General features: G+C 48.6%; 1 protein-coding gene and 1 pseudogene across 2 annotated transcripts in view; both read right to left on the reverse strand.

Moving 5' to 3' along the window:
* Positions 1-10,628, reverse strand: part of LOC307175171 (large ribosomal subunit protein eL28-like) — a 33,571-nt pseudogene extending 22,943 nt beyond the window's left edge. Inside the window, exon 1 of the transcript in view lies at positions 10,611-10,628. The product of the transcript in view is annotated as a large ribosomal subunit protein eL28-like (transcript). The remainder of the gene's footprint in view (positions 1-10,610) is intronic.
* A 902-nt stretch (positions 10,629-11,530) lies between these two features.
* DUSP5 (dual specificity phosphatase 5) lies at positions 11,531-24,867 on the reverse strand. Its single transcript, XM_079899647.1, has 4 exons — positions 24,277-24,867; positions 19,078-19,226; positions 15,800-16,019; positions 11,531-13,030 (listed from the first exon to the last, which is right to left on the reverse strand). The coding sequence occupies exons 1-4, from the start codon at positions 24,653-24,655 to the stop codon at positions 12,624-12,626; spliced, it is 1,155 nt and encodes a 384-aa protein (XP_079755773.1). The 5' UTR covers positions 24,656-24,867; the 3' UTR covers positions 11,531-12,623.
* Between the last annotated feature and the right edge of the window lie 637 nt (positions 24,868-25,504).

Raw genomic sequence — 25,504 nt, forward strand, 5'->3', positions numbered from 1 at the left:
TGCTGGAGAGTTAGAACTCTGTTCGCTGTGGTATCTGGCTGCCGTGACATCGGCATCCTCAGTAGATGCTTCCCGGCCAAAGGGTGGTTTTGTGCCTTCTGCTGCTCTGGGCCTTGAGCACTGCCTTAATTTCTGCTCCTTTCCCAAGACTACCCCTGTTGAATCCCTGCCAGTTCTACTGCATTGGATTCCCTTTTTTTTTTAGGATCGTCCAGGTCCATCTCTGTGGCTTGTTACTAAGAGTTCTGACTGATACTGGTGATTTTCCAGCAGTCTCAGAGCAAATGGTGGAAACAGGACTGTAACCCAGATCTGTCCACCCAGAGCCCAAGCATTTAACTAATCCTTTTGTGTTGTCCACTCTTCCCCAGAGTATGATAAACATTTCCTGAACTCCTAGAAAACAAACCGGAAACATCAGCTTGAAATTTTTCTCAGAAATTGGCGGCCCACCACCCACTCGACTGCCGTGGGAGCCTGGCAACCCAATCGGTGAAGGGCAGGAAGCCAGAGACAAAAGCCAGGTTCGGGTGGAGCCAACTCCTGCCTCCAGTGACTGGGGCGCATGGGGTTGGGGAGGAGAGGAAGCAGAGGCGTCTCAGGCCTCACTGGCACTTCCTGGCTGGTGCCAGAGGACTGACTCAGCATACAGTGTCCTCATCCTGGAGGCCTTCCTTGACCTTTGGAGAATGGGAGAGGAACCCCTAGTTTGACCCTTATGGCACCTTGCATCTTCCTCTCCCACACCAGGTTGATGACTTATTTACACGTCTACCCCCATGCAACTGTGACCTTCTAGAGAGCAAGGACAGGGTCTTTCCCACCCTGAATTCCTCTTGCCTGGCACATCAATGTTATTGGAATGAATGAGAGAATAAGTGAATGAAGGGCTCTCCCCACCCCTATGCTAAGCAATGGGAAATCTTAAACCCTGGGACTTTTCCAAGTCATCTTGGTGAAAGAGAACAGCCATGGACTTTGGAGTTGACAAATCTTGTTTTAAAACCTGACTCTCGTGCTTCCCTGGTGGCGCAGTGGTTGAGAGTCCGCCTGCCAATTTAGGGGACACGGGTTCGTGCCCCGGTATGGGAAGATCCCACATGCCGCGGAGCGGCTGGGCCTGTGAGCCATAGCCGCTGAGCCTGCGCGTCGTGAGCCTGTGCTCCGCAACGGGAGAGGCCACAGCAGTGAGAGGCCCGCGTACCGCAAACAAACAAACAAACAAACAAACAAAAAACCTGACTCTCTTACCTATAAGCAGATTCTTCCTTAACCTTTCTGGGCCTCAGTTGCCTCATCTGCAGGATGGGAACAGGACCTAAATTCTCACATTGAATGATTGGGCAGATAGGAAAAGTGGTTGGCACACATTAGGTCCTCAGTCTCAGCTAGCTCGCTTCCTCCTCCCAACGCTTCATTCTGACTTGCCTCCTTCTCCCTGCCCCTCACTTGAGTAAATGTCCAACGATAGGCAAAAGGTTAAATAAACTATGGCATACCAAAAATATAAAATGTTAGGCAGTCGATAAAAACGTTGTTTAACCAATAATTATTAATGGAATAGAAAATGCTCATGTATTCATGTGAGGTGAAGATAAGGCTGAATTATTCAATACTGTATGACCTCAGCCATGTAAAATGAGTGTGCATATACACGCTGGGACGTGCAATAGGCAATTTCTGGAAGGATACTCAAGAAACTCTTAACAGTAGTTTCCTCTTGGGTAGGAATAGAGAGTTAGGATAGACTTCAACTTTTTACTTTATAACCTTCTGTCTTATTTTTAATATATAAAATAATATATACGCAATATATAATTTTATGTATATATATTTGCCATGGTTATATATTAATTTTTAGATAAAAGCCAAAAAACCTAGAAAGAATAGAAAAGAAGTGTAACAAGATTTCAGCAGTGGTTATTTGGGGAGTTGTGGAATTATGGGATTACTAAAATAATTCTCCCTTTTATATTTTTCTATATTTTCCAAGTGTTCTTTGATGAGCATACAGTTCCTCTATAATCAGAGTTAAGGCAAACATTAATTGGAGTAGCTCCCCTGGGGTAGGGGGAAGAGGGAGGACGAGCAGGTGACTGTGCCCAAAGGGCCAAGGGAGCATGAGGTGTATCTGGGCAGAGGTAGTTGCATTTTTGGAGCCATGTGGCTCCTGCTGAGTCAGCTAACTAGTTGTTTGGCCCCAGCTTGCTGGTGGAGGCAGGAAATCCTCCCACTCCGGCCCTGGTTTACACTTAGTCATCCTCTGGGAAAGCAGGGTAGGGGTGGAAGCCCGAGGTTAGTTGGGAGCCTCCACCTGCTCTGGGAGCCTTCTAGGCAGAGAAATCCCCCAAAGATGTCTAAGACCTAAGCATCCTATCCACCTCACAATTGCCACCTTGGGGTAGGCAGCAGCTGGGAGCGAGCAGGGAGGGTTGAGGGAGGGGTACTCAGACTATGGCCCTCTGGCCTTTGGCAGGCAGACTGCCTCCTCCTGTGGAAGCTACTGTGAATATTAATTACCATTTGTCCAGGGCTTTTAGATTCCCCAGATGAAAGATGCAGCATAAGGAGTGTCACGATGAATATGTATTTACGGTATCGATTTCATCCCAAACATCCATCATGACAGTCATGTGTCTCTCTCCTAACCTCCCACTGCCCTGACATCATAGCCTCAAAGCACAGAAGTTGAGCATCAGTATCAAATGATGCTGAAGGGGAGGAGGGAAGGGCAGGGGCAGCTGATCCCCCACAATCCTGCATTTCAGATGGGTAAACTGAGGTCCTCCATTCCCCCACAGGTTAAAGGGAAGAAATTATGATGAAGCCTATGAAACTGAGGAAGGAAGCCTTGGAGAGAGGCACTATGGATTCCTCTGGACCAGAGTCCAGGATTCTGCCCCTCTTGTGGATTGAGGAATGGGAGGAATCCCAGAACTCTCTGGCTCAGAGCATGCAACGCCAAGCAGCTTCATCCCTAGATGCACAAAGTAGATGGAGTTTATTCCAACTTCTAATTCCTCTAGTAAACTGATTCCCTTCTTTTTTGATTGCTTCTGAACACCTGACCACAGCTTAATTCTGTCATCTTCTGGCTCCGTGAATTTTGGAGGGGGAAACTCTTTGGTTTTCTGGACTCTTCTCATTCTGTCTTTCCTTCTTTATTTTATACAAGATGATTGATCTGTAAAGCTACTTAATGTGTTTCTGGGCAGGTGTACAGAGCAAATCCAATGGAGAGAGGATCATGAAGGGGCCAGGTCCTCCCTCAAAGAGACACATTCTTATAGGAGAGTCAGTCCTTTGCTTATGAGACGTTTAAACAATCTAAGAGAGCAGGCAGGCAGAGAAAAGGCCTGAGCCCTGAGAAGAGCAGGATAGTTGTGGACAAGAGAACTCAGGAGACTTTCCCAGGACCCAAGTATGGAGGTGCAAAGGGACACAGCCTAAGTGGAGACAATGAAGAGCCCACTGAGGCCAGAATGGAAGGTTCATGTGAGGATGTGGGCAGGCAGATGGGCAGGCTGGAGGAGATTGTGAAGGCCCTTGAATGTCAAGCTAAAGAATTAGGATTTTGTCCAGAGGGCAGTGGGAACCCATTGAATGTTTCTGAGCCAGAGAATGATACAAGGCAGAGTTTAATAAAAGGTTAAACATTTTCACCAGGAGGGGAATCTTAACATCTCTGAGTCAGCAGCTCTACCATGAAATTCACCATCTCTCTCCTCAGTCCAGCTCCTGAATTCTATTTCAGCTAATGACACACAAGCACAAATGTCACCTCCCCTGGTTGCTCTCTGACACACTACCCAGTGTTATTTTCTTCATAGCACTTATCACCCTTGGAAATGATCTTGTTTATATACTTGTTTACTTCCTTTCTCTCTGTTGTTCATGGAATGCACAAAATGGGGTAGATGGGCGATTGTTATCTGTTTTGTTTGCTGCTTCCTTTCTATCAACTATGACAGTACCAGGCTGGTGTCAGATGCTCAATGCGTATTTGTGGAATGAATGAGTAGATGGATTGACAAATACATTAATGGCACACTATTTTCTCAGTCACCCCATCCCCACACCCCATGGTGATTCTTGACTCAGCCTTCTTCATCCTCTGCAGAATCCAGTCATTCATTCCCATGTCTATGAATATTATCTCTGCATCCCTCCCTGCCCTCCCCCTACCCCTCTGCATTTACGCCTGGACCCTCCCAGACAACTCTAAGCTTCTTCAGGACAGAGGCTCCTCCCCCTCATTTCCTCCATGGGGATAAGCACAGGGCCTGGGCAATGACAGTTCCCACTGGTCCAGTCTTTACAGTTTTCCAAGGGTTTTTCACATGATCCTGGTATACCTCGGGCAGGTTCAGACTCAAACCTCAGCCCTCAACTCTAAACCACACACTTATTCAGTTATTCTGATTTACGCATAATTTATGATGAGTGAATGAATGAATGAACAAATGAGTGAATGAAAGCTGGAAGTGCTCAAGATCAGTTGTAGAGGGAGAAACTAAAATTGGGAAGACCTGTTGAGGAAAATGTTGGTCCCCAACATACTGATACAAAAGGAGAGAGACTGGAGGTTGGGGATAAGGGGGATAGTCAAAAGCTGGGGCTAGAAAGGGCTGACTCCCCAGAGGTTAGATGACTTGGTCCCATGTGTCAAGAACCCCCTCCTCCATCGTCTTGTTTTTTAAAATGGAAAGACATGTAGCCAACCTGGGAGAAGACACCAGAGAAGAAGTTAAAGGAGCAGGGGATTCTGAGTCCAAAGGAGATATAACTTATTGGTTTGTGAGCTACTGTGTTTGTAAGTAATAAGTATTAAAAATATAAGCAATTCCATTGGACAAAAATTGCAAAGGACAGAAATATATAAAGAAAAAATAAACTGAAAATCACCAGTTATTTCACCATCCAGAAAAAGTCATCCTAAATTTTGATACACATCTGTTCAGACTATACAAATGTAAATATCAATATAAATATATATATTACATTTATATAAATCTATTATATATACTTATAATTTTATTATATATATTGTATATATATTTTACACATACAAGTATACACACACTTTAAAAAAAAATAAAATGGGATACATACAGCTGTGTAAACCTGCTTTTTGTTCATTTAATAATATGTAGTGAACACAAAAGAGATTTTATAAGCCCAAAGGGCAGTTTGATAACCTTTGGGATAAACAGGAAACCAGAGAAGATATAAGAGCATGAAGTGAGTAGTTAAGCTCTGGGTTTTGATAAATATTATTAAAGTAAATAAAACTTAGATGTCCTGCCAGGTTAAGTAAATTATTAGCTCTCTATCAGCAAGGCCACTAAGTCGTAGACTCATAGGATGTTGGTACTTGAAGGAGCCTTTGAGTTGATCTAATTCAACCCCCTTCCCTTAGGTATTGAGAAACTCCAAGCCCTGGGACATTAACTAATGTGCCTAAAGAGACATGACTGGTGAGCCACAGAGCAGGAGTGAGAACGGAGTGCCCTGACTCCCAGTCCAGTGCTCTGGCCATTAAACCACACACGTCAACAGTGTGCATGCTCAGGCACTGATGTGCAGAATGGGACAGGGGAGATGAGGCCCCAAACCCAGTAGTTCTCCAGGTGTATAACACCAATGGAGGTGTGTGTGTGTGTTAAGACGGCAGCAAAGTGTCCCCAGGCAGGTCAGCAGCTTTGATGAAATAAACAAATTATTTGAAAGACATAAACAACCAAAGTTCACTCAAGAAGAACTAAGCGGGGCTTCCCTGGTGGCGCAGTGGTTGAGAGTCCGCCTGCCGATGCAGGGGACATGGGTTCGTCCCCCGGTCCGGGAGGATCCCACATGCCATGGAGCGGCTGGGCCCGTGAGCCATGGCCGCTGAGCCTGCGCGTCCGGAGCCTGTGCTCCACAACGGGAGAGGCCACAACAGTGAGAGGCCTGTGTACAGCAAAAAAAAAAAAAAAAAAAATACAGCCGGCGTACAACCTGCCCATATTAAGTGCTTTTTTAAAGGTCTTTTGAAAGGCCCTAAGCAGGCTTCCCTGGTGGCACAATGGTTAAGAATCCCCCTGCCAATGCAGGGGAAACAGGTTCGATCCCTGGTCCAGGAAGATCCCACATGCCGCAGAGCAACTAAGCCCGTGCGCCACAACTACTGAAACCTGCGGGCCTAGAGCCCATGCTCTGCAACAAGAAAAGCCACTGCAATGAGAAGCCCACGCACGTTAATGAGTGCAATGAGAAGCACTCGCCGCAACTAGAGAAAGTCCACGCGCAGCAAGGAAGACCCAACGCAGCCAAAGATAAATAAATAAATAAATCTATAAAAAAATAAATAAAGGTCCTAAGCAGTTAGATTACCCAGGGTCTGGCAGCTCTGCTTCCTGATTCTAAGTCTACTATTCTTTTCCTCGTGGGCTGGAGATAAACTGTTTTCGCCTTCCTACCTTAGAGATATATTTGAGGCTTCACTCTCTGGGAGGTTTATTCCTCTCGAGCAGCACATTTTCTCCTGGCTGCTGGAGAAGCCCAGGATGAAAAGCGTAGGGATGCTTCAAGGGTCTATTTTAAACTACCACCTAGTGGCTTCTAGGTTTCTATAAACTTTATAAGTGAATGGGGGTGGATGTGTGTGGCAGGAAGGGATCTGACCTGCTACTATAAATAAATACTACCATGATTTTAAATTTAGGTACCCTAATTGATAATATGAGGGCACTCACCAGAGGTGGGACAAGAAGGATAGGGCTGAGTTTTCCTGTGCCCAGGCTATCTGGTCATCTCCAGGGCCTTCTTATTGAATACTCAGTCTTTGGGCATTAATTAAATTCTTTAGTGGCAAGTTAGTCCAGTGTGTGGCAGGATCTCCACCCCTTCTAGCTGAAACTGCTTCATCTACAGTCCTTGCTCAGGGATTCTGAGCTAGGCAGCTCTCTGAACTTAGAGGAGACTGATTGGTGCCAGGGTGGACACCTGACCCAAGGTGTCCATAGGCTGACCAGTATCCATAGGCTGACCAGTGACCAATGAGGTGATGTGCTGACATGGACTCTGACCAATATGGTAGCAGTAATTAAATCTAGGAAACCTGTTTCCTTTAGGACTGGGGAGGGATTCAAAAGTGGGACCTGGGGTTAACAGGTTTATGAGCTTATGTGCAGAGGACAGCATGGGCTTTGAGAGAGATGGAAAGAGCAGCTTCTGGTTCTGACAGCTTTTCATTCCTATCTTGTCATTCATTCACGCCTTCACTCAACCAATACTTATTGAACACCTACTATAAATCAGGCCCTGTGCTAGATTCCTCTTGAAATTCAATATAATCTTTGCTCTCCTACTGCTTTTAGTCTGATGACAAACATTAATAAAATAATCACAGGTAAATGAATAATTCTTAAACTTTGGTGAAATATGAAGAAAAGATATAGATAGGGAGCTATGAAAGATTGAACAGGGACGTCTGACCTAGTCTGGGAGCCTGAGAAGGCTTCCCCGGAGAGGTGAAGTTTGAGCTGAGAAGTGAAGGACAAATAGGAGTTATTTAGTTGAAGGGTGAATTTAGGGGAGAAACGTGTTCCAGGCAGAGGAGGCAGAATGTGAAAAGAGGCGGGAGGGAGCATGGCTTGTTGAAAGGAGCTTGTCATAAATCCACTGTAGCTGGAGTGGAGTGTAACTGGGCATTAAATGCCATTCATGTCTATACACAAAAGGTTGTGGTTTTTTTGTTTTTTTGTTTTTTTGCTGTACATGGGCCTCTCACTGTTGTGGCCTGTCCCGCTGCGGAGCACAGGTTCCGGACGTGCAGGCTCAGCGGCCATGGCTCACGGGCCCAGCCGCTCCACGGCATGTGGGATCTTCCTGGACCGGGGGACGAACCCGTGTCCCCGGCATCGGCAGGCGGACTCTCAACCACTGTGCCACCAGGGAAGCCCAAGGTTGTGTTTTTTCTAATGTGGCCTGAGGAGACTCTCTCCCTTGAAGACAAAAGCCCAATGGACAAAAGTACCTACTGTATACCCCACGTGCTCAGAGGCGTACAGGATCAATGAAATAGTTTCATCCCAGCCTCCACCATTTACTAGCTGTGTGATCTTGGGCAAGTTACCTAATATCTCTGAGGCTCAGTTTATGCATCTGGAAATGGAGACAATAAAATCATTTGTACTGTGTTGTGTTGAGGATTAAAGAGATGATGCCTGTGTGCATGCCTAGTTTGACTTGTGGCACATAGTAGGTGCTTAATGCACACTTTTGATATTAGCCAAATGACTGAGAAAGGACCATGGCTCAATAAGAACTCACTTCTTTTTTTTTTTTTATTTATATATATTTTTTATTTTTATTTTTTACAGTATGCAGGCCTCTCACCGTCGCGGCCTCTCCCGTTGCAGAGCGCAGGCTCCGGACGTGCAGGCCCAGCAGCCATGGCCCACGGGCCCAGCTGCTCCGTGGCATGTGGGATCCCCCTGGACCGGGGCACGAACCCGTATCCCCTACACCGGCAGGCGGACTCTCAACCACTGAGCCACCAGGAAAGCCAGAACTCACTTTTTTTGCACACTGGTGGGGGGCTGGAGGTGGGGCAAGACTAATACAGTGTTCAAGACAAGGTAGTAAACAATGCAAGAGAAGCTGAGGGATGAGCCAAGGCAGGGGTCAGATGGTTAGCACGGGGAAACACAGCCACGTCCACGGGCTGGCATATCTGGGAGCTTAGGCATGAAGCATCCTGGGGCCAGAAGGGAGAGGATGGAGCTCGAGCCAAGAAGAGGGGAGCTGGGGAAGGGGATTGTGTGGGGCTGGGGACATGGGTCCACCTTGGGAGGCCAGCTCCACTCTGGGACAGAAAGTCCAGTGGACAGTCATCAGTACTTATGAAGCTCTCTTTCCCCACTGAATCCCAGGTTCTAGCAGGTGCTCAGTGTTAAATGGATGGACGGATGATGGTTATCTAGGCACAGAGTCACATCCATCACATGCAGTGTGTGAGGGTTGGGATCATCTATGCTGTGGCTTTGAGCCATCTGGTCCAGGGCTCCCCCCATAGAAAGTCACCCACAGCAGAATATAGGGTCTCAGTGCCAGAGATTCTAAGACATGGAGCCAGGCCCTAGTCATGGGGTTTGGGTTCTGGACAGGGTTTATTCCAGAAAGAATACAAAACTTGGTAGATTTACTGAGAAGGTGAAGATTTATACAGTCCCATGGATAAATCCTTCAGAGTGAGATGGAGAGTAGCAACACCGAGGATGTACTGGCTTCTCTCTACGTTCATATTACCTCATTCTATAAATGCACTGTGGTATGTTTAATATTTATTACCCAAGTGTTGTTCTTTTTTAAAAGTCACTGTGGAAATGGAAGTAAAGAAAAATAAAGTTGGTAAATTTTAATGGAAACCAGGTAGAGTTGATACCCAAAATATATGCCATAAGGTCCTATAAAATTGCCAGAGGTAGGCTAAAAATTTGGTTCTGAGCTGTCTCCTTGCCTGAGCAAAGAGGGAAACAGGGGTGGTCACCAACTTTATGGTGTTCAGAAGAGAAACCACCAGCGACTCAGTGAGATGCAGCCTTTCAGGGTATTGAGATCTGGGGTGCTTTCTCCCTGGGTCCTCACACAAAGGAGAGCCATGGGTACACAGGGCTCCTGCGAGCACATTGGTGTGAGCTGCTTTCACATTTCCCGCCCCTAGGTCAGGCCTAGCTCAGGAGCTAGGGTAGACCTGAGGAGCTCACCCACAGACTCTGCTGGGGAACAGAATAGAGAATTAACATTTCTATTCTCCCAGACACATCTCTGCCTGAAGCATTGCTGGAGACCAAGAGAGGTGTTCCTTCAAAACCTGGGGATGAAGGAACTGGATAACACCAGCTTTAATTCTCCACCTGGCACTGGAAGCCAATGTAAAGTTGGTCTTGGCAAAAATGGAGGTGTAATTAATAAGAAGACTATTAAGGGAGTGAGAGTTACGGAGCCATCCCCAGCTGTGGGGCTTCACTTGGCTTACCCTCCAGTGACTCACTGGCTTATGAGCAATCCTCATATGCCTGATTTAGAGGACTTACTCACCCTTCAGAGAAAGAATTTAATGCAATAAAGCAAATGTCAGCAAGTGGGCTGCGGCTTAGCACATCACCCCAGCCTGCATCCAGCTTCCCCCTCCCTGGCTCTCCCTGCTTGCGGCCCCTCCAGCCACTCAGCACCTGGACAGGCCCACACAATGGGACACATTCCAAGGCAGAGCGGAGACTCAGAGATATGAAACCAGGGAGGGACCTCAGGCAGACCAAGCCCTGAAGTTTGGTCCAGCAAGATTAGAGATTAGCTCTAAAGCACTAGAGTCAGGGGCAGGGTGAGGGCTAGAACCCAGGATTTCTTCCTCCTATACAGTGCCCTTCACTCCACTTTCTTCCCCTGGAAACCGTGCTTAGATTATGCAGATGAGGGGTGCAGGCTGAAGCAAATGCAGCTACCCCAGTCTGGGTGACATTCTTATCTGAGGACTCTCCAAGGACCAGTGGGGAAGGAAAGGTGTGTGGGGAGCAAAGTTTCAAGCAAAGTCTTTGAGGTGAGACGTGTAGAAAGAGCTGGGCTACCCTGGGCTCGGCCGCCATCTTGCTATTTGTTGACATGGTGCTTGCTGTGGGGGAGCTGGAGGCCTCTCTGGACGCCCCCCCCCTCCGGCCATAATCAGGTGGTATGGATTGGAATCCCTGTGTCAGGCAAGTATGGTATCATTCCCAGCCAATTTCCCGTTCCCCTTGATTAGGAAACAGGCCCCAAGAGTTAGGCTGGAGCAGAGGCATAAGCCACGGGAATACGCAAATATTTCCCCTTCCTTCCTCCACCACACAGAGGAAATTACTCAGAAGGCAAGTTGATTCAGCCTTGGATTTAAATCAACTCATTGAGGGATTTACCTAGGAACTCCTGAGGGAATTATCTGGAAGAATTAATTCCAAGGGTAAAAGAGGGAGAACAGGCATTTAAGGTAAACCTTTACCTAGTTCACTTATCTGTCCCTTGGTCGTTTTTCCAAACTTTTCTGAGAGTCTGCCACATGCCAGGCACTGGAGGGAGGGGGCTGACCACAAACTTGCCACTCAGGTTTGCTGGAATCAAGGGTCTTGAGCTCTAAGGGGCTTTTGGGATCAACTAGCTTAGTTCACTCATTTCATGGATGAAGAAGTGGAGGTTCAAGTTGAACTCTGCCTGGGGCTCACAAAGAGCCCAGCGTGGGCGGATGCTCTGACCACGTCTCCATGTGGCCTGAGCCTAAGGAGTTCTCTTGCAAGTGAGCCAAGGGAAACCTCCCAACAGGAAAGCATTATTCTGTATTGCTAAGATCACCAGCTCGTGAGCAGACGCACAGCCTCATGCCTCCAACTGCACACCCACCACCATCACCTTAGCGTTCATTCGGAAATAAAACCCAGTGAGGCAGGCTGGGCCCCGCCTCAGTGTATCCCTGCCTTACCCCAACTCACCAACATGAAGAAGCGTTTTTGTTCTTCTCACTATTTTTATTTTGCACTATAAAAAGCAACAACATCAACAACCAGTAACATACTGCTTTTCTTCACATTCATATGGATTTTAGGAAATTATTGCCTTTTCCCCTGGAGAAATAACCTACAGACAAAAAAGAAGTAGTACCACATTGAGAAATCTGCAAATCCCAGAAGTCAACAGCTTGAAGACAACCCCAAGGGGCAGGGAAGAAAACAAGTGTCACCAGAGACCAGACAAGCACATGTAAGGACAGCAAGCTGGGGTGACAACCGTTTCAATGCCACTGACTCAGACAGTGGGTACCCTTTCTCTCCTGGCACCCAGTGCCACCACCTCAAAGGGGTGATTGTTGGTCTATGGTCTAAAGAACTCTTTTCAAATGACGCCAGAGTTGCTTTGAGGAGAGGTGCAACGAGAAAGGTTCAAGTATGAGTAAGAATCATGCCAAAGTCCAAAGTCAGGGTAAAACCCACAGTGAAGAGGAAACCAGAAGTGTTACTGTCTCACTACTTCACCCAAATGACTCCACCTGACCCAAGACAGAGTCTCAAAAACATCTGAGGGTTCAAACGAGCATATACATCATGTCCCTAAAACCCTGTAGGGTTACTTTCCTGACTAGGTGGTGATCAGCTTATGCCCTGAAGCAACACAGACAGATACGGAGACTGCCAAAGTTAAAAAAATAAGGTGGAAATTGTGCTTCCTTCAAAATGAATTGGCTTTGCTACTGCCTTTTGTCCTGGTCCAGCAACTGCTTTCTCTCATATTGCTGCAGGTATTTATTGCCTTATGCTTGAAATGAAAAGGCAAACTTTGAGGTGCAAAGACTGGGCAGTCCTGAGGGCAGGGGGTCTGGAAATACAGTAGTCAGCACGTGCTGTGCTCTCATAATGGCTTGGCCTTCCTTCAGTCCCAAGAACCTATCCCCGAGGTCAGTCTGAAGTTTGTTTGCAAACCTGGTGACCCTTCACTGGTCCCACCAGGACAGCAGGACAGAGTGAGGTCTTCAGTATTGCACACGTATGAAATGTCCACGAGTCAAAATACAAAATCACAGTTGTTCTTGGAGCTGGGCTGGTTTTCCCACTCTGGTCTTAGCAGGATGTGGCTGTGGCCATGGGGCTCTGGCTGAGCTCTGAGACCGTTGAGTGGGTGGGCAACGGTGCCAGCACCGAGGTAGGGAATGTGCAGTAGGAACCCTGCACGTCAGGGCTCAGTGTCTGTAAATGGGCTATGAACGAAGGGCCGGCTGCCTCCCCTTGGGAGGAGGGAGCCTGGGGGCTAGGCGCGCAAGGCAGGATCTCGGACTCATACTGTAGGAGCTGGCCCATGAAGCTGAAGTTGGGCGAGACCACACTCCTCCTCTGCTTGATGTAATCAAAGGCGTCCTTTAGGTGGAACTGCTTGGTCTTCATGAGGTAAGCCATGCAGATGGTGGGTGAGCGGGAGATCCCAGCCTCACAGTGAACCAGGACCTTGCCTCCCTTTTCCCTGACACAGTCTGGAAGAAAGAAAAGACAGTGGAAATGAATTGGGATTGGAACTCAAAGGCAACTGGATTTAATTAAAGAATTAAAAAAAAAGTGACCTAGTAATCAAATCATCCTCCCTGCTCAACGTCTGTGGTCCCACACCAGGCTTTTGCCAGTCTTTAACCTCCACTGCTGAGGATAGACTTTAGGGTCCCACCATGATGTCTATCTCTGCGTAGAACCTTCACAATCCTTAGTTCTCCAGGATGCTTTCACAGGTTCTGCCACTGGAGGTGCTGGACCTGGAGTAACTCCTTCCTGGGGATGCCATCTTAACTCGGGTTCCACGGATGCGTTTCAAGAAGACTTTGGAAAATCTTTGAAGCTGCATGCAAGTTTTCGTTGCACATTCACATTTCCCTGAGAGGGTCCCAGGCTCAAAGACTGACTTGGAGAAGCAATTCCTGCCTCTCGGGGTCTGATTCTAATGGTGATGACCTAGCCCTCATCCTGGTTGAGGCCTTCCATCCTCCCCGGGATCCCTGTTTGGCTGTGCCAGGGCGGGATGCTTGGCTCAGCACCGAGGGTTCCCAACCAAGCAAACATACAATAAATAGTGCACAGCCACTAATTATAGCCTTGGCTAAGTAACGCTTACTAGACGGAGGATATAAATGGCTTTGGCAAACTCCATCTTGCACAACAATGGGAGTCACTGCTATAAAGCTACCACCTTCAGTTAGCATTCATTAGCTCAATATGACAAAAGCGGGGTGCCCTCCTTTTCTGTTCTACTCCTCCCCCCAAAAGAGCTCCAACTGTTAAAAATGAGCAGGGGCAAAAGGTTAAACACATATACACATCAAATAAAAACCACAAAAAAGAGTCTTTCCAATTCCCTCTCTTGCTAGTGAGGAAACAATTACATCACAGGAAGTTAGATGTCCATGGCACTATGTAAGGCCACAGTATGCAACAACATTTAAGATTTTGAAGGGCAAATAAAAAGTCAGCCCCCTTACCCACCTCCCTCCTCAAGTTCAAGAAATTTGCAAATGCATCTCTAAGATCTGAAAGATCCAGTTTCTGAGGAGTCAGGGAGGAACCTGGAGTCTCCCCAACAGAATGAAAATCCCAAAGGACACCCCAGGGTTCCTCATTAGAAGTGCCCCAGTCTCTGATTCAAAAGAAAAAAAAAAAAGTTCCTGTAAATTAGTTCAAAAGAGACTCCAAGTTCCTAGGATTATAGGGTCGTGACTCCAACCTTCTTCTGCTCCTCCACCAGCAAAAAGCTGGTAGTCTAGCTTTTAATTGGCCCAGAGCCAAATCCCAGAAAGCAAAGGGCCTACAGTGTATTGCTTCTGGATCCCACTTCACCCCTGGGGGCTTGCCTTCTACGTGGCCCTCGGAAGGGGTCAATGCATGATTCGGCCTCAGTCCCTCCTTCCTTCAGGAGGGCAAGGAGTCTGGGGAAAGGCATCTCGTGTGCCTTCAGAATGCTGTGGGTTTGTGCGGTTGTGTACCCAGACACAATGCACACACAGGATGGGGAGGGAGGCTTCTGAGAAGTGATGGGGGCGGGTTTCATGACTTCACTGAGAAGCTATCTAGATAATTGAATAACAGGCTGACAAGGGCAAGGCATTCCCAGGGACAGGGAGAACAAGTCAAGGGTTTCCCACCCTGACCCCATCATCTTGACTGTCTCTCAGAGACTCCAAAGGAACCATCGCAGCCCAGAGGTTCAGGGAACAGGGAGGCAGGCTCGGCCTTTTGCCTCTGGTGAGTTTCTCTGCAGGCTTCTGTGGAGTAGAGATTGTGTGTGCTGAGCAGAGGGCCCACCACGTGGTGGAAGGGGGGCCTTTAACGGCTCCCTGCACTAAGTAATCATTGCTGCACCCAGCACCGGCCTTTCTCCCTCCAACATCCCTCAGAGCACGAGGCAGGAAGATCACTGCTCAGCTTCAACAGCTATGCATGTTAAAGGGAAAGAAGGACTCTGGAAAGGGAGGCAAGCCCACAAGGATGGGGAGTGGTGGGTGCTTGCAAATCTGAGACACAAAAAAGTCAGTCCAGCCCCCAGGGGAGATGGTTGAGGGAAACAGAGATGTCCAATGAAAGAACAATCCAGCCTGTTCGAGGAGTTGGAATCCCAAGGCCCAAAGCCCTTTCTAGGCAGAGGGACGAGAGGTTTCCAGGCCTACACGATGGAGTAAATGATAACTGCCTCACGGAACGTACAAAGGATGCAAAAAGATGCCAACTTCTCTGTGCATAAAGCACAGAGCTTGAGACGAGCGCTATCTTTAGTCCCAAATCAGCTGAAAATTCAAAACAATTGCCCCCAAAGCAGTTTGCCAAAAACCGTGGAAAGCTGCCAGGGCCCTGGGGGCTCAGTGCGTAAGGAGTGCTCTCTCAGTCCTTCTGTTTGTTTTCAAAAATATCCCAACCTACGCAGAAGCAGTTTGGGTGGTTCTTTCCCTCCCCTGCTTCCCCGGCATGGAGCCTCACACACGGATGCACCCTGCTTCCCGCCCAGCCAGAAACACTAACAAGAGCGACAGAGTATTGCTATAAAATTGTAGTAATTCATTTATCTTGCAAATTAAAGCTCCTATTAATAGCAACTCAAATCCTCCCCTCTGTCGTTTTGGTCGGTGCATCCAACGAGCCAAGTTGGCTCTATAACAAGATGCTTTTCTTCTCACTGACGGGAACCCCCATCAGTACATCAAAATCCAAGAACACGCTCCCCTAGGGGGCCCCCAAAACAACTGAGGGGGAATGGCTGCACCTACCAATGAAATCTATTGCTTCTTGAAAGTGGGAGCTGATGTTAGCCGCATGGCTGTCTTCCACGGGGATCCATTTGTAGTGTAGGTGGGTCGTGCAGGCCTCAGAGGTCCGTCGTGAGACATTCAGCAGAGCCGTGATGTGCAGGTTGGCGAGGAACTCACACTTGGACGCATGGTAGGCACTTCCAAGGTACAGGAACGGAAGGATTTCGACTGGGCCGCCCTGGAAGGAGGGGCAAAGGAGGACAACCAGGAAATGTTGGATTAGCTTGCTCTTTGGGGAGAAGAAACAAAACAACGCTGACCTATTTGTTTTCAGGTGGGAGGTTCCCTTTCTGGTTTCCAGGTAGAGAGCTCAGAGTCAGCGCAGTTCACCCAAGAGTGTGTGGGTGGAGCCTCTGTCCTGGTAAACTCTCTACCCTACATTACTGCCTTGTGACTCAGTGACAGCAAATCCCACACAGCTAAGATTTTCATTTTCTTATATATATTGAGGTGGTAGGAAATGCCGGCAGCCTTCCTATACTGACAAGGATGAGAAGAGGGTGGTGTGATGGAAGACTTGAGAGGCCCGTGCTATAGTTCTAGCTGCCCTGAGAGTGCCAGAGTGAGTCCTTTAACCTTGGGGGCAGCCTCGGTTTCCTTCTAGATAAAATGGAAAATGGTTCAACAAGGTGAGCCCCCTCCTTTACAATCCTGACGTTTTATATATATATATATATATATATATATATAAAATGTGTTTCATCAAACCTAGGACACTGTTGATCCTAAGATGCATTTGGAGCTCAGAGATGTTAAAATATGCTTCCCCCGTCCCCCCAAAAAGTAAACTTCTCAGAAGTGAAAATGACCACTATCTATCCAAAATCCTCAGATAATGAAAAGCTGTTAGGCCATGAGCAGGGCCTGATCCTTTTTTTTTTTTTTTTTTTTTTGGCTGTGCTGCGCTGCGTGGCATGCAGGCTGCAGGATCTTAGCTCCCCAACCAGGGATCAAACCCGTGCCCCGTGCAATGGAAGCGTGGAGTCTTAACCACTGGACTGCCAGGGAAGTCCCAGGCCTGATCTTCTCGTGGGGTTGAGTTTTGGTGAGAGACGCGGACATCTTCACCCTTTTGGGAGACCACCTATACCTGAGGTTTCTAGTTAAGAAGGATCCCCAAAGAACCAGAGACCATCTACCCTGAGGAAAAGCTAAAAAGAACAGCTAGCTAGTCAGACTCTGGCAGTCTCAGCATTTCCAGGGTGGCAAGAAAAGCCATTGTTCCATACTTGGAACAATGGGAGCCCCTGGAGATTTAGAGGGAAAACACTGAGCTGGGGTGACAGTGGCTGTGTCTTTGGCAGCCTTTCCCATATCATCCATCCGCTTCCTGTGTTTCCATTTCCTGTCCTGGAATAAGAGTAGAATGGAAACTCTCTGCCAGACCCACAATAGGGAAAGGGGCACGGGACGAGGGCCAGGAGAAGGCAGTTCTCAAATTACCCCGCATGGGTGTTTGCTTTTTCTTTCCTGAGAAGTCAGGTGTTTAAGGCAAAGGCCAGTTTGGCCACTTGAAAGAAAGTTATAGAGATTTTACAAAAGGTAGTAATAGTAACCAGTATTTTTAATAGCTGGCCCCTGAGCTTAACACTTTAGGTGTACCTACATACATCTCTCCCTCTCTTTAGAGCCTGGAAAATGCTGACACACCAGGCCTGGGAACCTACTCAATTTCTCCTGGAGCTTAGCCCAACACCCCTGAAACCATGTTTCTTTCCTTTTTTGAATCTTCTTTTTAGACTCAAGAGGAAGAAACCAAAGGCCTTCAGAAACCCCAAAGGTTAACACGACCTCACCCGGCTTCTCTCAATGCAGAAGCGCTACTAAGAGTAGCACTAGGGGGTTCCCCAGATGAACCGTGGAAACACACCAGGGCCTCCCTAGTCCTTGCTTGGCCAAAGGTCTGCTGTGCTTTCACAACATCCTGCAAATTCTCGTTTCTCTTTCACTTTCTGAGAATGGAGGAGGAAAACACCACCCAAACAAACAAACAAAAATAGAAATTCAGCTAAGCCGGATGCCCATGGCTTGAAAGTCCAGGGTTCATCATACACTGTAATTTTAATAAAAGAAAACAAAATAATAACCCTGGCACCTCGCCAAGCTAATAGGTTTCCATTCAAGGAAAAGCCACCTGGCTGTATTTGGAAGTTTATCCCCAGGGGCAGAGCTCTGCTCTTGGCAGGCAGCTGGCATCTTACACAGTATCTAGAAATCTTCCTTCTATGATTTGGGTATGTTCTTATTTTGTGCAAAGAGCTTTTTGTGCAAAAAGCTCCTCCTACCAAGTCAGATGCCTAGAATGGCCCTCTTCCAAAAGAAGGCATGTGGAAAGCAGAACAGGGTCCTGAAAAGAACCAGAACAAGGAGTTAAGAGAAGGGAGTTCTGGGCCTAGTGTGGCCATGAACCCAGCTGCAGGATTCTTGGCAAAATCAATCATCCCACCAGCTGTGACAGTTTTTCCCTCTGTAAAATGGGAAGGTAGGTTTTGATCTCTGTTTTCTGCAGATTTGGGTCCTTGCTGGCTTTTTCCACATCCTCCTGCATTGTATAGGTAACCCCTGCCTGAGCCGTCCACTTTTTCTTCCTCTAATGAGTTGCCAGAAGGTACAGTTCTTTGAAGGGAAGAAACCCACATGTTTGTAGACACATGAAATCCTCTAGTGTGTCTTGATCTCTGGTTTCAGAATTTATGGAATTATAAGCATCAGAAACCCCTAGGGGAGGCTGCTTAGCCATCCAAATAGTAATTTCTCTACAACCCTCCCCCAATCTTCCTCCTTCAGTTAAAAATACCTAGACACGCCTTTACAGGTACTGGGTTGGTTTGCAGAAACTGCAGAGCATGAACAGTTACGAAGAAGATCAACACAGGAAGCCTGAAAGTCAGCTCTGAAACGTCTTCAGGGAAACCTAAACCGATATTTCAAAGCTTCTCTGCACCTCCCAGGCCAGCTAACAATAATGTATATTTTGCTTCCACTTTTTGCCAGAAGCCAGGGAGCGTCCTGAAGCGCATTTGCTCTTGTCAGCTTATTTGCTGGAAGGAAGCCCATTTACTCTTAGATGGAAACTCAAGTTGGCAAGCAACAGAGGCTCTCTAAAGCTAGAGGCCTCTGCCAACTCCCTGATCCGCAAACGAACCAACCAAGGTTGCTGAGCAGGGAGTGGAAGAGCCAGGGTGCTGTGCAAGGAACAGAGCCAGGAGCCGGGACGGTACTTCCACACCGTGTACCTGGTCATAAGCCGGCCTGTAGCTGATGTTGAGCACTGACTTCCCACACTGACTGATGAGGGCTGTCTCGGTTTCAACCTTCTCTGGTGAAATGGGTTTTACGTCCACGCAACACTCAGGATATTCCGAGTGGAAAGTCTCATATCCCCCTAAAAGACAAAAAAAAGGCAAGAGAGATATAAGCATCGATTTTTCTCAGGCTGTCAGAAAATGCCCAGAATTGATCCATACCCTGAGTGTGGAATAGTAAAAAAAATATTCAGCTACTATACATTTTGGTCATATTAAAAAATTGAGCCAAAACAAGTAATAGTTTTAGAATAGAAACGGGCTCCACAGACACACACACACACACACACACACACACACACACACACATACACACTCTCTCTCTCCTAAAAAGCTATAATTCAGAAAGGCAGTGATGAAAGTTTTCTATGCCTATCAGAAGATAGGCATAGAAGAAATGAAAGTTTTCTATGCCTATCAGAAGAAGCTTAAACTGTGAAAGGAAATATATCTGACATGTGGCAAATATTAACCAAATCCCTCCAGAAAACAAAAGCTGTTTTCTCTCATTTACCTAAAATGCAGGTGTGATTATGCAGAATTTCAGTAATTTGTGAATGAGACTCTAAACTGGTCTGGTTCATCCCTAGTCCCTTAGCTCTAAACTGGATTATAGACGAAACCTCCTCTATTCATAAGGGAATGGGGGCTAACACCAGGTTTAAACTCACGGCAATAAAACAGCTCTGCCCTTTCTCTTTGCCAAGGTGCTAAGAACACTGCTGACAATCCTCTCCATAGGGCCAATGTAATCAATCTAGTTAATTACCTTCCAAACCAGAGCAATGAGGCCTTCTGAACTTAATTCTTAACTCCTTAAGTAAAAACTCCTTCTTTCTCCTTGATGACCACCTACTCTCCCTTTATCTTATGACCCTCCCCTCCTGAACTTTCTCCCCAGCTACACACACACACACACACCCTCATACCTGGCAGGTATGATTCTATAAAAATCCTAACTATATTTAAACTTCTCCAAATGGATCAGATCACTTAAGGTAAAAACTACTCTCTGACCGAGTCATAGAAACTTGAGTAGGTAAGTTCTCAGGCCCACACACGAGGTAGGGAAGAACCAAACGAAACACTGGCCTCGAAGCCTCAGAATGCCAAATGCTGCTGGGTGCATAGGCCAGACTTGTGTGGGGGAACACTTTGCTTCCAATCCAAAGGGACCTAAGACACTTCCAAGAGCCTCCAGAAAACCTGCTTCTTTTTCTGGCCCAGAGAATTCACTTGGGGTCAAATCATCAATTTTTTTTTTTGTTTTTTTTGGTCCATGCTGCACAGCTTGTGAGATCCTAGTTCCCAGCTTATGGGATCTTAGTTCCCTGACCAGGGATTGAACCTGGGCCCTGGCAGTGAAAGTGCTGCCAGGAATTAGGAATTCCCTAAATCATCAATTAAATAAGCATTCTGAGACCATGTATTTTTCCAAAAAGGCCCCCTTTTTTTCTTCTGTCTTTTGGTGGTGTAATAGCCCCACAGTGGAGCACATGGTGGTTTTTTAAACCCCTGCAGTAGGCAAATGGTTAATGGATTACACGGCAGTCTCCAGCTCTCTCCCAGAAGCTACAGCCAATTCCTAGAATGAGTCATCTAGCTATTACTGCTTCCTCTCAGCTTGCTGGAACTGCCCCCAACCCCATTTAGCACACCCAAATCTCCCCTGTGGTCACTTCAACAAATAGCCAATTGGGCCTTCCCAAATGAGCTTCTGGACCTCCACAATGACCACGTTCCCGGTCATGATGACAGGCCATGCCGGAGGGAGGCGGAGGTGGAAAGTTTGAAGGTGTCTGTGGCTTAGTTTTCCCTCCCTCCCCACCATTGCCCCCACCCCCTTCCCTCCCAGAAGGCAGAAAGAAACCACACTTACACTGACCCTCAGCTTCCTCCGAAGAGGTGTCCCTATAGTTAGCAAATCACTTCCTGTGCCTGGGCCTCAACATTTTGAGTCCCAGGAGACAAACTGAGTGATAGGGGATGGGAATCTGAAGTAAGAGTGGCCCAGGCCCTCTCAAACTTCAGAATGAAGCTTGGGAAAGAGAAGCCTTCAGGCCACCCCATCTCTTGGCTTTAAACAGAGCACTTAAGAGTTGGCTGTTGGGCTTCCCTGGTGGCACAGTGGTTAAGAATCCGCCTGCCAATGCAGGGGACACGGGTTCGAGCCCTGGTCTGGGAAGATCCCACATGCCCTGGAGCAACTAAGCCCGTGTGCCACAATGACTGAGCCTGCACTCTAGAGTTCATTGAGCCACAACTACTGAGCCTGTGTGCCACAACTACTGAAGCCCGTGTGCCTAGAGCCCGTGCTCTGCAACGAGAAGCCACCACAATGAGAAGCCCGTGCACCGCAACGAAGAGTAGCCCTCGCTCGCTGCAACTAGAAAGCCCGCGGGCAGCCATGAAGACCCAACGCAGCCAAAAATAAAATAAATTAAAATAATAATAAAAAGAGTTGGCTGTTAGGAGGACAGACAGGAGGTGCGGGTGTGGGCTGGGTCCTGCCTGCCTGTTGACAAAATAAGGCAGGCAGACAAAGTCTCAGTGTAGTTGAGGGACAGATAAACAGGGTCCTGCCTCTTCTAGCTGGGGTCAGGAGTCCTATAGATTAGATGGTCTGTCTTTCACCCACTCCCATCAGAGGCGTGGAGAGACAGAACATTCCTCTCTGGTGCCTCACTTGAACTCCAAGAGCCGTGGCAATTCTTTTGGCAGCTTCAATCCTCTTCAGAGTGATTCTGTTTTTGATCACCACCGCATTACCAGGGGAACTGAGCAGAGAAAGCACACGGACACTATATATAAATACGCACTGACAATGCCGTTCGGTCCTCTCATTTTAGTGGGTTTTTTTGGGACTGGAGGGCATTGAGGGAAGTGTAAAAGGCATTGCAGGACTTCCCTGGCAGTCCTGTGGTTAACACTCCGTGCTTCCAGTGCAGGGGGCGTGGGTTTGATCCCTGGTTGAGGAAATTAGATTCCACATGCTGCGTGGCCAAAAAAAATGGTTTGCCCCACGATCTGGGATGCCACTAGGTTAAAAACCTGAACTCTTATCTGGATGTGAGTCAGGTAAAGAAAAAATTTTCTTTGGCAACAACTTAAAGTTTAGTACTGTTATAAGGGTAAGTATTAAGCAATTTCTACTGAAATTTAAAACGGACATAACTTTCGACGTGGCAATTCTCATAATTTTACTGAAAGATAGTGCACATGCAAAAGCATTTGGACAAAGGTATACTCTCCCACACTGCTTCAAATACTAAGGCTGGAAGCAACCTACTTACTGGCTATCACCAGGGGATGGGTTTAAAAAGTGAATAGGACACGTATGCTCTGATATGGACAAATCTCTCAAGATCTAGTTAGATGAAAGAGGCAGGAACAGGAAATATACAAAATCATTTTATTTTTACTCATGGAAAATTAATTTATCTAAAGATGAACAAGAAATAGTTGACTGTTGTCTCTGGGGAGTAGAACTGAGTTCTAGGGTGTGCAGAAGATCCACTTTTCATTGTACAGCCTTTGTCCTGTATGTTACTTACATTAAAAAAATTTTTTTAAACATTAATTTTTCTGAGATGTGAGTCTACAGAGCTGCCTACTTCCTGTGGCAATAACTTCCAAACTGCTAGCGTGGCCCCCTGCAGAGGGGTGGGGAGCAGAGGTAGGACCCGGAAGGGTTTCCTGGAATGTATCTTTCGTGCTACTGGAGAGGCAGAAGCTTTTTCTGTACTCACTGCTAAGAAGCGGAGACAAAAAGCATATCAAAAAGAAATCAGGGACTATGTGTGAAAAATCTCTGCAGAGCTTGGAGGGCACTCTCCATCTCCTGGGGGCTGAGGCTGGGTAAAAGAGGAATATCATTATCTTCTGCCTCTGTTGTTTCCCTAACAGGAATCAACAGGGGACCGTCTGTAAGAGGTGCTAACAGAGGTGGGAGCTGCCCGTGTGCCTCTGGAATCTCCTGGCCTGGAATGTGTAAAACTCCACAAGTCGCACGGTTTTAAAACAGCGCTCTCACTCTCTCAGCTCACTGCACCTGAGCTCTGAACCACATCAGTGTTACATCTCCAGGTGTCCCCGTCAGAGTCGGCCGGCGCAGCCTAGGCTGAGTCCTCATGTCTGCCCTACAGGCTATGCCTTCAATACGTTTGAGGTTACAAAGGACTCAAATACAAGGCGGCAGCAGTTATAGGAAGTGACACAGAAATCAATATTCTGGAGTCTGAGAGTAAATCACCCACCCACCACCAACGTCATCTCCCCCAGCAGGTGGAATGGGCAGACTGGTGAAGCAGCTTCTGGGGATCTCAAACCAAATGCGACGCAATCCCCTTCACAGCCACCCTGTGGCACCTCTCACGTGTCCTGGCTCGCTGGCCAGCCTTCCTACCACCCCTGGCAGACAGCGTTAGGCCCGCCGGGTTTGGCCCACGACCAGTACAGATGATCCTGGGGTGGGGGAGAGGAGGTGAAAAGGGTGTCAGCTCCAAACGGAGCGAGAGAAAGGCCTGGGAGGGGAGAAGGGGAAGCCAAAGAACAATAAAAAGCAATAAAATGAAATGGAAAGGAAGGGGAGGGGAGGAGAGGGACTCGCCAGGGTCAAAAAGGCAAGAGGGTCGAAGACGACACAGCCTAACATACGTTAATCGTGCAGGAGGGAGAAAAGGGGACACCGCGGCGCCACACTTCGGGGGTGAGGGTGTTACGACCTGCTGATCCCTCCAGATCTGTCCATCAGGACGGCTCCAGAGCGCAGGCCCCAGCGAGAGCGGTGAAGTCGGCGCCAGGAAAGCCGGCCCGCGCCCAGCACTAGGCGACCGACCCCCAGCTGAGAAGCAGCGCCCCCGGCTGCGTAAGCAACCCCACCCCACCCACCCGGGCCGAAAGGCCGATCGTCAAGCGCTTTCGAGGAACTCGAGTGGGGAAGCTGTGAGCGCTGACACTAGCAGTGCCCTCCCTAGAGCACGTCAAGCCCCAAGGTGCAGACTCCCGCCAGCGGAGAACCGCTCGGGTTCTAGCGTCAAGGAAGGCGCCCGGCGCCAGCAGGGGACCCCAGAGCCCGGGGCCGTCCCGGCGCGGACGGTGACAGGGGACCGGCGTCCCCGACGCGCTCACCTTTGAGGAAGTAGACCCGCGGGCCGGCGGGCAGACAGGCGAGCAGCGAGGTGAGCACAACGCGCGCGGCGCTCTCCTCGCGCAGCTTCTGCCAGTGGCGGCTGCCCTGGTCCAGCACGACCACGGCCGCCACGCCGCCGCCGCCCTCCTGCAGCAGCCGCGCGCGCGCCGCCTCGTCCGGCAGCACGTAGCGCGCTGACACCGCGCCTCCGCGGGCCCGCCGCAACACCACCGAGTTGAGGTTGACGTTGAGCGAGCCGCGCACGCTCGAGGCGGCGAAGGCCAGGTAGGGCCGGCAGTCGAGCACCACACAGCGCGCCGCAGCCTCCTTGCGGAGCATCTTGCGCAGCTGGCGCCCGTCGAGCGACGTGACCTTCATGCCGCCGCCGCCGCCGCCCAGCGGCCCCGCGCAGTGCGCCCCGCAGGTGCCCACAGCCAGGGTGCCCGCCGGCGAGGCCCGGGAGGGCGACCCGCGGGCCTGCGGCCGGCCGACCGAGCCCGGCGCCGGAGCGACCGCTCAACTCTTCTTTCCCGCCCTTCACGCTCGGCACCCGGCCCGGCCACTCGCCGCCCCAGAAGCCGGGGATTCCGCTGGCAGCTCAGCGTTTTATGTGAATGGGTGTACAGCCTGTGACGTGGCTGCCCATATAAGGCCGAATAAGAGTATTTCCCCGCCCCTTCGGGCTGTGGCCACGCCCCCCGGGAGCCGGACGTGCTGGGCGGGCGCCGAGCGTTAGTCAGCCTGAGAAAGAGGAAGTGGCAGGCAACTTGCCGTGCTCTCTGTGGCGCTGCGCGGAGACACTCACTTGCGCATCACCGGGGACTGCTGGTGGGGTGTCAGGAACGCCACGAGGCCGAGGTGACCCACGCTGTGCGGGAAGAGGAGGAAGCGGGGGAGGCGGAGCTGGCGTCGTGACATGGGTTTAGAGTTTCATAGACGTAGGTTCAGAACCCGCTGGGGGCCGGGCCAGGTACCGTGGTAGGCAGAGCTAGGGGCGGCCTCGGCCAGTGCCCCCAGATGGATCTGACGTAGATTTCGATCCTTACGCGTCTTTACGCGGGGAATGAGATGATAGCTGGAATTTGCTTCGAAGGCTGGGTTATCGACTCAAGATTGGGCTTGTGTTGGTATCGTTGAAACTTGGTGACGGGTACCTGGAGGTTCATTATACTGTTTTCTCTACTTTTCTTTATATTTTGAAATTTTCCATGATAAAAGCACCTCAAA

This window comes from Stenella coeruleoalba (assembly GCF_951394435.1).
Source record: "Stenella coeruleoalba genome assembly, chromosome: 16".
NCBI classification, from domain to species: domain Eukaryota; kingdom Metazoa; phylum Chordata; class Mammalia; order Artiodactyla; family Delphinidae; genus Stenella; species Stenella coeruleoalba.